Source organism: Bombus bifarius, unplaced genomic scaffold, assembly GCF_011952205.1.
Source record: "Bombus bifarius isolate JDL3187 unplaced genomic scaffold, Bbif_JDL3187 scf7180000010271, whole genome shotgun sequence".
NCBI lineage: Eukaryota > Metazoa > Arthropoda > Insecta > Hymenoptera > Apidae > Bombus > Bombus bifarius.
In genome coordinates this window covers 3,531,095-3,543,588 of record NW_022885586.1, presented here as the reverse complement: position 1 = coordinate 3,543,588, position 12,494 = coordinate 3,531,095, and the positions used below count along the sequence as shown (strand labels likewise).

At 37.6% G+C, this 12,494-nt stretch overlaps 2 protein-coding genes across 2 annotated transcripts; both read left to right on the top strand.

Moving 5' to 3' along the window:
• The first annotated feature begins 2,354 nt into the window (after window positions 1-2,354).
• LOC117216435 lies at window positions 2,355-4,238 on the top strand. Its single transcript, XM_033463135.1, has one exon. The coding sequence runs from the start codon at window positions 2,355-2,357 to the stop codon at window positions 4,236-4,238; it is 1,884 nt and encodes a 627-aa protein (XP_033319026.1).
• Window positions 4,239-9,559: 5,321 nt separating this feature from the next.
• On the top strand, window positions 9,560-11,236 carry LOC117216434 (chondroitin proteoglycan 2-like). The gene is made up of 3 exons (XM_033463134.1): window positions 9,560-9,601; window positions 10,175-11,050; window positions 11,112-11,236. The coding sequence occupies exons 1-3, from the start codon at window positions 9,595-9,597 to the stop codon at window positions 11,234-11,236; spliced, it is 1,008 nt and encodes a 335-aa protein (XP_033319025.1). The 5' UTR covers window positions 9,560-9,594.
• Window positions 11,237-12,494: the final 1,258 nt, after the last annotated feature.

The following is a 12,494-nucleotide window of genomic DNA, read 5'->3' as shown; positions in this document are numbered from 1 at the left end:
GTAAGTATGAAAGTTGGCGTTCAAGGTCTTGAGTAGTTTGGTGATTTTTCTGTATGCGTCAGGGGTTGTCGGCAGAATTTTTATTTTGTTGTTGTTGATCTTCAGGTTGTAGTCGTCCTTGGAGATATCTCTCTCTAAGGACTTAATCATTGTATGTATGTCGATGACGTCATCCACAAATATTGGTGGGGGAGGGGGGATTCTTTGTGCTTGTTGGTTTGGCGGCGGGTCCGCGATTTCCATGGCGTCGTTAGTGGATTGCAATACGGCGAACCTGTCGTGGGTGTTTATTTGTATCGTTGATTGTTCGTTCCGGGTGTCGAACGTGTTTGGTTTTGATGTTTCTATTTTCCGTTTCTTTGTAATATTAGCGTCGTTGGTGCGGAGAGTTCTGCTACACTTCTGCCACGGAGGAGGTAGCGCGGGGTAGTTGCGAGTCTGCTCCGGAGAGCCTGGTCGCGATTGCTGGGCCATCATCGAGCTAGTCAATTCAAAATGAATAACTAGTCGTGAGGCTATGAGGCTAGTGTTCGGGTTGGGGTTAGGTGCGTGGGATTTTCTTCTCCCTAAAGGGTAGGAAACACTTGGCTGTGTTCACTTTCGACGGTTGGGCGACACGTGTTGTTTTCGGACTACACTGGGCACTAGAGACACGTCTGTACGCTTCGGCACTCAACAGCGAACTGCAGAAGTAAAAGTCGAGAAGATTTGGATTTGAGGAGTGAGCAAAACAAAGCAGCGGTCATCGTTGGCTAATCCATCTGCTTCCAAAACAGCTAGTCAGGCGCTGTTGTACTGAGTTGGTAGATTGTGGTGGTATACCATGCTGTGCTGGGTATAGCACTGGTATAATTTTCGCCGTATAATCGTTGCGCTTTTATACTATTGTCCCGTATTGTAATAAAAGTGCATGTCCGAAAGTTCTCCAAATCTATACGATATTATGTAATAAATATGGTGATATAAACAATAAACGACGTATAGTATTGCTATACTGCATACAACATTCACTATGCGCATAACACGCGCGCTACGCGCACTGTATACACAATACACCCACGTAACACGCTAAAATAATGAAAAATGAAGACAATATTCCAATATTTTTATCGTTTTATTGGCTATTATTTAAGGCTTGAAGGAATGTTAAAAAAAGATAGTGATATTTCCGAAGCCCATCAGATAAACATGAAATATGAATAAATCTCGAGCAATGTAAAGTTTGAAGATTGTACAAAAAAGGTTTGCGCCTTTTTTAAAATCATCTGGCGCACAGCCTGTTCCCTTCCTTAATTGCATAACCTCGCTATCAAAAGGAACTTCTCCAATATTATGACTGTTCCTGGATAATTCGGAATTATACAAAGAAGATGAAAGCATTAGTTAAAGAGTATCATAAATTTTTCTTTCTCAATTAACTCTCTATCACTACATTGTCATGTTTTAGCCATTTTAAGGCAAGAGACTAAAATGATTTTGGCACAACATAATTATTCGGACAGTCGACGAGAAACTTTCAGCAAATTGAAAATATAAAGTTAGCGTGTTACGTGGCTGTATTGTATGAGGCAAAGAATTAGAGAAAACATTAATTCTCTCTACTAGGAAACTCCATACAGCGGTTTTTCATATGTTCCTATGGATTTTCATAAGTAAACAGGTTTAATGTTCAATCTACCGTTTGTTTTGCAAAACGTTGCGCGTCTTTGAATACCATGATCTTCTTCTCTACGATTTGTACAAGGTAAGCTGTCGCCCATGTGTCGTTCCGTTTGAGGATCACTGTGCGCCCATCTCTACAGACTGACCTCCTTCCGCTCGTGTAAAGAGGTTTGCTCGTGTGCAGGATATTCTGGCAGGATATTTCAATTGTCGATGACTAAAAAACAAAGACGAAACGCAATTTTTTTATCCTACATTTTTTCAGTTTCAACAAACACCCTTCAAATTTTCTGTCAAATTACCTGTAGCCGAACACTCTATATTTTCTATGGACCAATATATAAAACGAAATACATTCCTTGGTTACTGACGAAGGAAATTGTTTTCGATTCCGAATAATTATCGTATATGAACATTTTTGCTTACTGGTAACCATTCTCTACAATTCCTTTGATCAACCAATAATCAACATCAACGACGGATCTCGTTTTAGTCTGACCCTGATGATGATAATCAAAAAATATTAATCACTTATAATAGTCATTTGTAATCAGTAACTTATCCATTAAAATCACCAAATTTGTCATTAAATTTTTTGACAAATTTCTTTAAGATGCAGGGATCATTAGTTTGCCATTTAAAGAAAAATTAGCTTTTTCTCCGTGACACGCAGTATAGTATTGATATACAGAATGGCAGATTCGATATTTTCTTCTATTTCAGATTTATTATTACTGGTCAGTGCCGTTTTGGCAGTGACGGGGAACGCTTTTGCCGAAATACACGAAATTCCCACAAAATGTCCAGAATCTTCAGGCAAAACCGTACAGCTCGCTCACAAACACGATTGTACCAAGTTTTACGAGTGTTCCAATGGGCAGAAGCAACTTTCGAATTGCCCAGAATTTGCCCCGGGACAGAAGCTACATTTCGACCCTGAACTTCAAAATTGTACTTTCCCATGGGAGGCAAATTGCGCGTCAAGAGCTCCGGATTGTTCAACGGACGAATTCATACAACCTCATCCCACCAACTGTAGCCTATATTACAAATGCGAGAACGGGGTAAAAGTCTTAAAAACGTGTGACGAAGAACAGCTGTTTTGTTCTGACTCTCTAGAATGCGTAGACAAGGATGCCGCCAAGTGTAAAATTCACGATTCATGTCCAACAGGTAAATTGTTGGAAGCTGTACTTCTCCCGCATGATTGCGATTGCCATCGTCAATCGCTGTATTATGAATGTGTCGATGGACAATACGCTGTAAGGCGGTGCCCATCGGGTCATGTATTCGACAATGAACGTAGACAATGTGTGTCTAATGTCCACTGTCCTGCAACCGGTATTAAGAGAATTTCTCATGATACGGATTGTGGTTTGTATTACGAATGCGTGGATGGTGTGAAAGTAGAGAAAGTTTGCGAAGATGGATTGTCTTTCGACGAAACCAAGGGTATATGTACTTGGCCTCCGAGACACGAGTGTTCATCGAACTTTAAACAAACCGATCCGGCTATATACTTTCTACCTCATGCAGCGGAGAAAAAAGATGACATAGACTGTCCACCACAGGGATATAGATACTTAGCACACGAATGTTCTTGCACCAAGTATTACTCTTGCGAAGACGGAAATAAGTATCTGGGTAAATGTCCTGAAGGCACGATATATGATTATATTAGAGAAGTTTGCGATTTGCCGCATGCCGCCATATGTAGGAACGAAATATATACTAACGACACGTTCCTAAGTGAAAATTGTCATTTTTCATCTGATTGTCCATCTGAAGGCCATAATCGCTATCCTCATGAAAGTGATTGTACATTATTTTACGATTGCTACAACGGTCGCAAATGTCGTATGTCGTGTTTCCAAGGGTACGTCTTCAATCCACTAATCGGCTCGTGCGATCTACCTAGGAACGTTCCCAACTGCCACGATTATATACCTACCCCTACGCCTACGACATGGCGCCCGCCTGCAACCACGTCTACGACATGGCGCCCGCCTGCAACCACGTCTACGACATGGCGCCCGACCGGTTGCCCGGAAGGAGAAATAACGCATCACGACTGTAACTGCAATGCATATTACATATGTCGGAACGGACAATACCAATGGATGAGATGTCCCACAGGCCAAAGTTTTGATTGTATAAAGCGGCAATGTATGCCAGAAGGCAGTGCTCAATGTTGCAGATCAGAAAGCAACGATTGTGACGGTACATGTTCGTCAAGCAATAGACTTTTGCCCCACAAGGAGTGCAACAAGTATTGTACATGCGATAGTGGAACTACCACAGTTCGAAATTGTCCCAGGCATACGTATTACGATCGGTACAGACAAATTTGCAACTGGCCAGAAGCCATACAGAACGGTGACTTGCCGGCACAGTGTGATCCTACCGACTGTAGTTTCGGTGAGAATTATGTTCCTCATGAATGTTATTGTGACAGATATTATAAATGCTCAGGCAATGGTAAATTTCTTCAGAATTGTAAAACTGGAGAATACTTTGACTATACAGAAGAAAAATGCGTTGACAGTAAATATGCTCACTGTTATACAAAGATTTGATTAAAGATTGCCAAAAATATTGTAGATGTAGCGGTAGGAACGTGTATATCGAGCAATGTGCCAGCGTTCTGTACTACGATATCGGGAGAACGTGGCTCAAAACATAAATTTATCGTCGAACTGTCCGTCTCTAACTGATTGTAATAATTTTCTTTAAAAGCTAGGAAATGAATCGTAGAATCAAAAAGAAACGAATTCCTAGAATAATAAAGATAAATGGTTTGTTGTAACACCTTCATCGAGTATCTTTGAATTCCAGAATATTACGATATTACAAGGTTAAAACGCAATGCTGCTTTTATATATTGTCTAATTTATGTAATCTTTTAAGATGATTGTATTGAATTTGACTATACATTGCAAGTTAGCCGTAAGTAATAAAATTAATGATAAATGACATCTTTAATTAGCATTCATTCTTATACGTATGCATAGCATGAAACGTTAACAATTTAATTATATTCGATTCATTGCCATGTATAATGTCACGATTTTATTTTGTAAAATTGCGACTGATTAGCAAAAACATTACCATAAATGTGGTAGTTACATGTAAAGTAAATGTAAGTCAAAGATGCCATGTAAAATATAAAAGATCGCATTGTAAAACATTCGATGGAAATAAAAGTTGTTCGATATTGCATTCTATTCTGTATGTTAAATGATTTATCAAATTGAATGTGCACCTATCATTGGATCTATACCTACGGAGTGATAAAAATTTAATTTCCTTTACCAGTAGCTAGAGATAGTACATAGTTTAAAGACGAATATTGAAATGTACATCGTCGACAAAATTGTACCTTCGGCGGCTATGGAAAATAAAAAATTCAAAACCACATTTAAAAATATGGGCATTATATGGTGCATATAAAGTACTAGTCACTAACGATACAAAAGCATTGCAAAACGTAAAATATGTTTCCGCTACTGTTGTTATTTGGTCCTGGAAAAATTGGCGATATTTTTCGCCTGGGAATAAAGTTGAAAGAAGATCATTGGCTTTGTCATAGCGTCGCCAAAAACGCACGCATTCGCTCATTTCGAACAAATTGCTCTGAAATTGCATAACGTATACGCTTTGTATAAGTTAAGTTTTCTTAAAACTGGTGCAATAGTGATTTAGAACAGGCTGAATTTTGTCAAAGCCTTTCCAAATTTTTATGTACAATACGAAACAGATGTGGTGCATTTTGGGGGAATTATAGACTTTCGTGCCAATGACGGTTTTCTTACTTCACATCTTCATCGTAGAGCTCATTCACATACATATGATCGCGTCTATTCGTGTTACGTTTCAAAAATTTACATGACGGCGTATCATAAATATGTGCTTCACTTTGGAATTTGTCGTCCTGTCCTGAGAACTGTGAGATTATTGAAGAAAAAAACTAGAATGATTCATTTTCTCAAATGTTAGCTAACGTAGAGAAGATTCTATCGTTACATGAAACACTAGAAACGTTATGTAACTTCACAGAGAGATTTCAATTTGTCTTACTTGGATGAATCACTGATATATCTGCGTTCTCTTGCAACTGTTATATATAAAGTGCAGGCTGAAAGCAATATGTACTATGGACGTCTAATATCATGATTCCTATATGTTCGGGAGCAAATTAATAAATCAAAACTTCGAAGCTATCCAATTTGGGAGACTATCTTAGGAACGGTTAGAACAAGTCCTAACGAAAGATTCAAAAGGTTTCTGTCTTTGGATACCAATTCCTATGAAGCTGTCATTGCTGCTTTTTCACATCGTAGATTTAAAAATCGTCGACTCTTAGAAGTGGCAAATAAAACATTGAACATTTAACGCTCAATTTTTATTAATGTGGTCATATCAGCAAAGCATTATTACGAAGATGTAATTAAAGCTATTGAAAAATCTCAAGTAAATAACGATTCCGAGTGTGAAGGAGGCGAAGATGAAACAATAATAATTCCACGAGTGTTATCCGAAGATAAGAATAAATAACTAAATCCAAATTTTAATTGGCAAGATAAAAGCTCCGATTTGTTCATGTTAAATGATTATTCGATAAGAGACAGTTTTCTGAACAATACAAGCCTCTTTCATCTACCGCACCAGTCGAACGATTATTTTCTCTAGCAACAATATTAGATGGGCCGAGGCAAAGATCGTCACCTCGTACAATACAGTATCTTAAGAAAGCACCTTATTTGAATACCTACAGGACACATTACCTACGATAAATGTGATATGCCGATTTTGATGAAAATTTGTAGATTCATAGTGCAGCTAATAATACGGATCACCTACTTTTTCTTTGCCGACCATCGTTCACATTTCGTAGGTGAAAACTCTCAAAATGTGGATAGATGCCTATCGATAAATTTTATATTCGCAACAAGAAATATAAGCATATAAATAGATTTTAAAGAATCCATCTGTTTCAATACATCCTCGTTCATTAAATTTTGTAAATATTTGACAATTTTAACCAAAATTTGTTTGTGTAAACTGGACATCTAAATTCGAAATACGGATAAATCAGAATTTCAATTTTTTGTAAATTGACTAAGATAATCATCGTTTAACTAACTTGAACAAACTTTTGCCTTCTATGGACAACCAAAATTTTCCAAGCTAATTTGGGTGCCATTATGGTTAGGAATCGGCGTATCTTTGCATTTAATGAGCTATAAGTCATCTCTGATATGATAAAAATTATCGTCACAGGTAAATCCAGTTTAATCCGCATCGAATATCTGAATATATTCCACGGTGTCACCTGCTGAATCAGTAGATCAACCTTATTCTAGTCGGACGTGGCCGGAAGAGCAAGTAAAGTACGCGAATATTCCATTGAATAAAAACGCTATATCATGCGTATTTCATAATATTTTGAAAATCTAGGCTAAATTTCTCTTCCCTGATAACGTTGTTTAAGATAATCATCATCGTAGGAATATTAGATAAACGTAATCGCTTTTTCTTAACAGAAATCATAAAAAGCTTTGGCGACTAAACCTTGGAAAGATATACGAATAAAACACGGAGATATTTAATTTATTATTATTATTAATATAAAAGGTCGTTTATTGGCATTTTCCTATTACATGTTTCACGATAACTATACGAAATCTGCGCAATGAATAACATATTTCCAATTTATAATTGTTGATATCTATATTGTAATATCGGAATATATTAAAGGTGTAATTTTGTCCGATTAATTATAATTTATTAATAATGGATTGAAAATACAGATATTAGTTAGACAGAGAAACGATCTTTGATTAACAGGAAAACTAAATGCAACGCTCGTATTTACAACAAATAACTTGACAACTATTTGGTAACTCTCTCTCTCTCTCTCTCTCTCTCACTAGCAACTCTAACACTCGACAACACTTGCAACTCAATTCTAAGGACTCTATGCTTCGACGTCTCGATCAACTCTGCCCCTCGCCAATGCATTCCTGCTCGGTCCTGCACACACACACACACACACACATACACACACACACTTTTCGGCTCACATACTCTGGCCTCTCGATTGCCACTCCTTGAAATATGAAACCGTACTTCTGTTTTGACGCTGCTTATTTTTTCTCGCGTCACTGTTACTAGGCGCTCTTGGATGTAAACAAACCACAAAAAGACGGCGTACACGGTGTTTTCTAATTTCAGCCGATCTCCAATCAAAGCTATTCTACGATATTACAATATTTTGATTGATGAAATTATATTATAATATGATCTTGTTACGATCTTATTTGTATCATTGTGTAACAGGACAAGAATTTTAAGAATTGCGTTCTATATCTTTATTAGTACGTTGTAAATTCCAATCGAATGATTCGATTCTGTTACGTATGTAAAGTGTGATTCTGTTTATACCATGGATGTATTATAGTTGTCTGTTATTATTTACTTCTTTTTATGATACTCTTCTACGAGTAGTTTACTTCTCTCATTGAAATTGTTATACAGAATCGCTTGCTTCGAATTTCTCGACATTCTCAAGACTTTGATCACAGTTTGCATTCTCAGCGCTCCTAAATATATATGTCGGGTTTACATTAGAATTAGGGTTAGGGGCGTGAAACGAGTCTTCGTTTGGGTGACACGTTATCGTTATGCAATAGAGAAGACATTGACTAGTGCAAATACGATTATTATAGAACCGGACAAGTAACCGTGGTAGTTAGGTACTCGAGAAACTAATGACAATGATCCTAGGTTCAATAACGAATCCGAGGTCGACGGGATGATAGATGAACGTACTCACAAAATCTAAGTTGGACGCGTAATATTCACTGGTCGTAAAGGGTTACTCCTTTCATCGATGAGATCACGAGCGAGAATGCCTTTCCCGTCCCGATGATGCCACAGAGGAAAACTATAATGGGGTGTGTCTAAGGACACGAGATCATCGGATTCGTTGAGAAAAGCCTTCGTTCAGAAAGTAAGGGAAATTGGCGTTGCTGCTAATTGGTCAATCTCCATATCGGTGGTTAGAAAAAGATGCTAGCCTCCCTCGAGGGAAAGTTGCTAGTGGGAGACGCCGCTCGTTGAAAAATAGGTCTCCCCTATTTTCCCGTAGTTGGGACAAAGACTGTTTGTCTGTTTGAAGGACTTTAGTTGACTCAATCTTACGATTTATAACGGGCCCTCGAGCTAGCTGAACATGTACTGCGGAGACGCATCGACATCTGGCAATCATCTTACTCGAAGAATAGGGTATGCGTGTGGCGAGCTACGGGACAGAGACCGTTGGAATGTTTACTGTGGAGTGTTACAACTATTTCCTTTTTAAGGAGAGCTATAGAATTCTTCCATGCCTTTGTTAGACAAAGCGTTCATCCCGTGACCGCGTTCGGCGACTGACTGTCGCCTCGAGCCCAAGCTCATTATCACAACTCTCGAACAATTACAATCGGATTGAATAACTACAATTGTTCAGTTACAGCTATAGTAGACTCTAGGTTACAATGTTGCGGGGTTATCCAAAATTCCAGAGGCTTCGGTGTTCTTTCATCTCCGACATATATTTAAGTACAAAACATATCTTCTGTATCGTTATTAAGCACTATTGTCCCAGCATCGCACCTTTGATACGTGAAACGCGGAACGATAAGTCGATTTATACGAGTGACAACTCTAAAATTGCGAGTAAGATTATAATGATATTTATCGTTCAAAAATACTGTAACCTTGAGTATTTAAATGATTGTATCGTCCGATACAAGGCACGAAGATATGCTGATAGTCCGATAAGTTACCTATAAAAGTCAAATCTTACAACTTGGTAATGTCAGTTCCTTCCAAAAAACCAACTACAGGAGAGTGTGTTATCTTTCCATTGTTAGAAATAAATCTGTTGGAATGAGAGGTGAGTAATTTTACTTGTGATATAGTTCGTAACCACGTTGCTTTTGGGACTTTATTTTAGTATTGCATATCCTTATATCGCATATATTATAAGAACAATATATTCTTTGGGAGAATATAGAGAACGAAATGAATTTATTCGGCTACTGATGAACATTAACGACGAAGGAAGTTATTTTCAATTACGAATAATCATCGTAGATGAACATTTTTTGCTTATTGGAACCACTATTGAAAATTGTTACGCTGTTAACTGCTACACTTAGCGCCCATATATTCAACACTGCGTATTATATGCATTCATCAGGTTGCTACACTCACGATCAATACGGTTTTTAGTTACCTATAACCATTAACGATGACCAAATTATTTTCATTAGCAATAATTATGATCAATGATGGAACTCGTTTTAGTCCGTCACTGATAATGATAATCAAAACAAGTTTTTGCAAGATTTCTTTAAGATGTAGGGGACATTAGTTTCCACTTAAACAGAAATTAGCTTTTTCTTCATGACACGCAGAATAGTATTGACATACAGAATGGCAGATTCGATATTTTCTTCTATTTCAGATTTATTATTACTGGTCATTGCCGTTTTGGCAGTGACGGAGAACGCTTTTGCCGAAATACACGAAATTCCCACAAAATGTCCAGAATCTGCAGACAAAACCGTACAGCTCGCTCACGAACACGATTGTACCAAGTTTTACGAGTGTTCCAATGGACAGAAGCTACTCTCGAATTGCCCAGAATTTGCCTCGGGACAGAAGCTACATTTCGACCCTGAACTTCAAAATTGTACTTTCCCATGGGAGGCCAATTGCGCGTCAAGAGCTTCGGATTGCTCAAAGGACGGATTCATACAACCTCATCCCACCAACTGTAGCCTATATTACAAATGCGAGAACGGGGAAAAAGTCTTAAAATCGTGTGACGAAGAACAGCTGTTTTGTTCTGAGTCTCTACAATGCGTAGACAAGCTACAGTGCGATATACCCGAGAACGTTGGCGGCTGCAACGGTGATCAACCAACTACCACGACTACGACTACGACAAGGCGCCCAACTACAACTACCACTACAGGGTGGCTCTCGTTCAATTGCATTGAAGGAAACCAAATGCCTCACGAGTGTAACTGCTATGAATATTATGTATGTCGCAACGGAAGATACCAACGGATGACATGTCCCTCAGGCGAAAAGTTTGATTGGGCAGAGAGGAAATGTATGTCAGAAAGCATTGCTGAATGTCGCCCCTCTGGAAACAACGGATGCCAAGGTAGTTGTTCGTCATGTAGTGACCAGTTGCCCCACAGGGAGTGCAACAAGTATTGTACATGCGATAGTGGAACTACCACAGTTCGAAATTGTCCCAGCCATACGTATTACGATCGGTCCATAAAATACTGCAATTGGCCAGAAGAAATACGGGACTTGCCGGCGCATTGTAATCCTACCGACTGTAGTTTCGGTAACAATTATGTTCCTCATAACTGTTACTGTGACAGATATTATAAATGCTCAGGCAATGGTAAATTTCTTCAGAGTTGTAAAATTGGAGAATACTTTGACTATAGAGAAGAAAAATGCGTTGACAGTAAATATGCTCACTGTTATACAAAGATTTGATTAAAGATTGCCAAAAATATTGTAGATGTAGCGGTAGGAACGTGTATATCGAGCAATGTGCCAGCGTTCTGTACTACGATATCGGGAGAACGTGGCTCAAAACATAAATTTATCGTCGAACTGTCCGTCTCTAACTGATTGTAATAATTTTCTTTAAAAGCTAGGAAATGAATCGTAGAATCAAAAAGAAACGAATTCGTAGAATAATAAAGATAAATGGTTTGTTGTAACACCTTCATCGAGTATCTTTGAATTCCAGAATATTACGATATTACAAGGTTAAAACGCAATGCTGCTTTTATATATTGTCTAATTTATGTAATCTTTTAAGATGATTGTATTGAATTTGACTATACATTGCAAGTTAGCCGTAAGTAATAAAATTAATGATAAATGACATCTTTAATTAGCATTCATTCTTATACGTATGCATAGCATGAAACGTTAACAATTTAATTATATTCGATTCATTGCCATGTATATTGTCAAGATTTTATTTTGTAAAATTGCGACTGATTAGCAAAAACATCACCATAAATGTGGTAGTTACATGTAAAGTAAATGTAAGTCAAAGATGCCATGTAAAATATAAAAGATCGCATTGTAAAACATTCGATGGAAATAAAAGTTGTTCGATATTGCATTCTATTCTGTATGTTAAATGATTTATCAAATTGAATGTGCACCTATCATTGGATCTATACCTGCGGAGTGATAAAAATTTAATTTCCTTTACCAGTAGCTAGAGATAGTACATAGTTTAAAGACGAATATTGAAATGTACATCGTCGACAAAATTGTACCTTCGGCGGCTATGGAAAATAAAAAATTCAAAACCACATTTAAAAATATGGGCATTATATGGTGCATATAAAGTACTAGTCACTAACGATACAAAAGCATTGCAAAACGTAAAATATGTTTCCGCTACTGTTGTTATTTGGTCCTGGAAAGATTGGCGATATTTTTCGCCTGAGAATAAAGTTGAAAGAAGATCATTGGCTTTGTCATAGCGTCGCCAAAAACGCACGCATTCGCTCATTTCGAACAAATTGCTCTGAAATTGCATAACGTTTACGCTTTGTATAAGTTAAGTTTTCTTAAAACTGGTGCAATAGTGATTTAGAACAGGCTGAATTTTGTCAAAGCCTTTCCAAATTTTTGTGTACAATACGAAACAGATGTGGTGCATTTTGGGAGAATTATAGACTTTCGTGCCAATGACGGTTTTCTTACTTCACATCTTCATCGTAGAGCTCATT

Excerpts from the sequence above, each read along its gene's own strand:
- LOC117216435 (XM_033463135.1), top strand. The coding sequence starts at position 2,355 with ATGGCAGATTCGATATTTTCTTCTATTTCAGATTTATTATTACTGGTC.
- LOC117216434 (XM_033463134.1), top strand. Across the intron at positions 11,051-11,111 it reads ACGGGACTTGCCGGCGCATT|ATATTATAAATGCTCAGGCA; the intron begins GTAATCCTACCG and ends TTACTGTGACAG.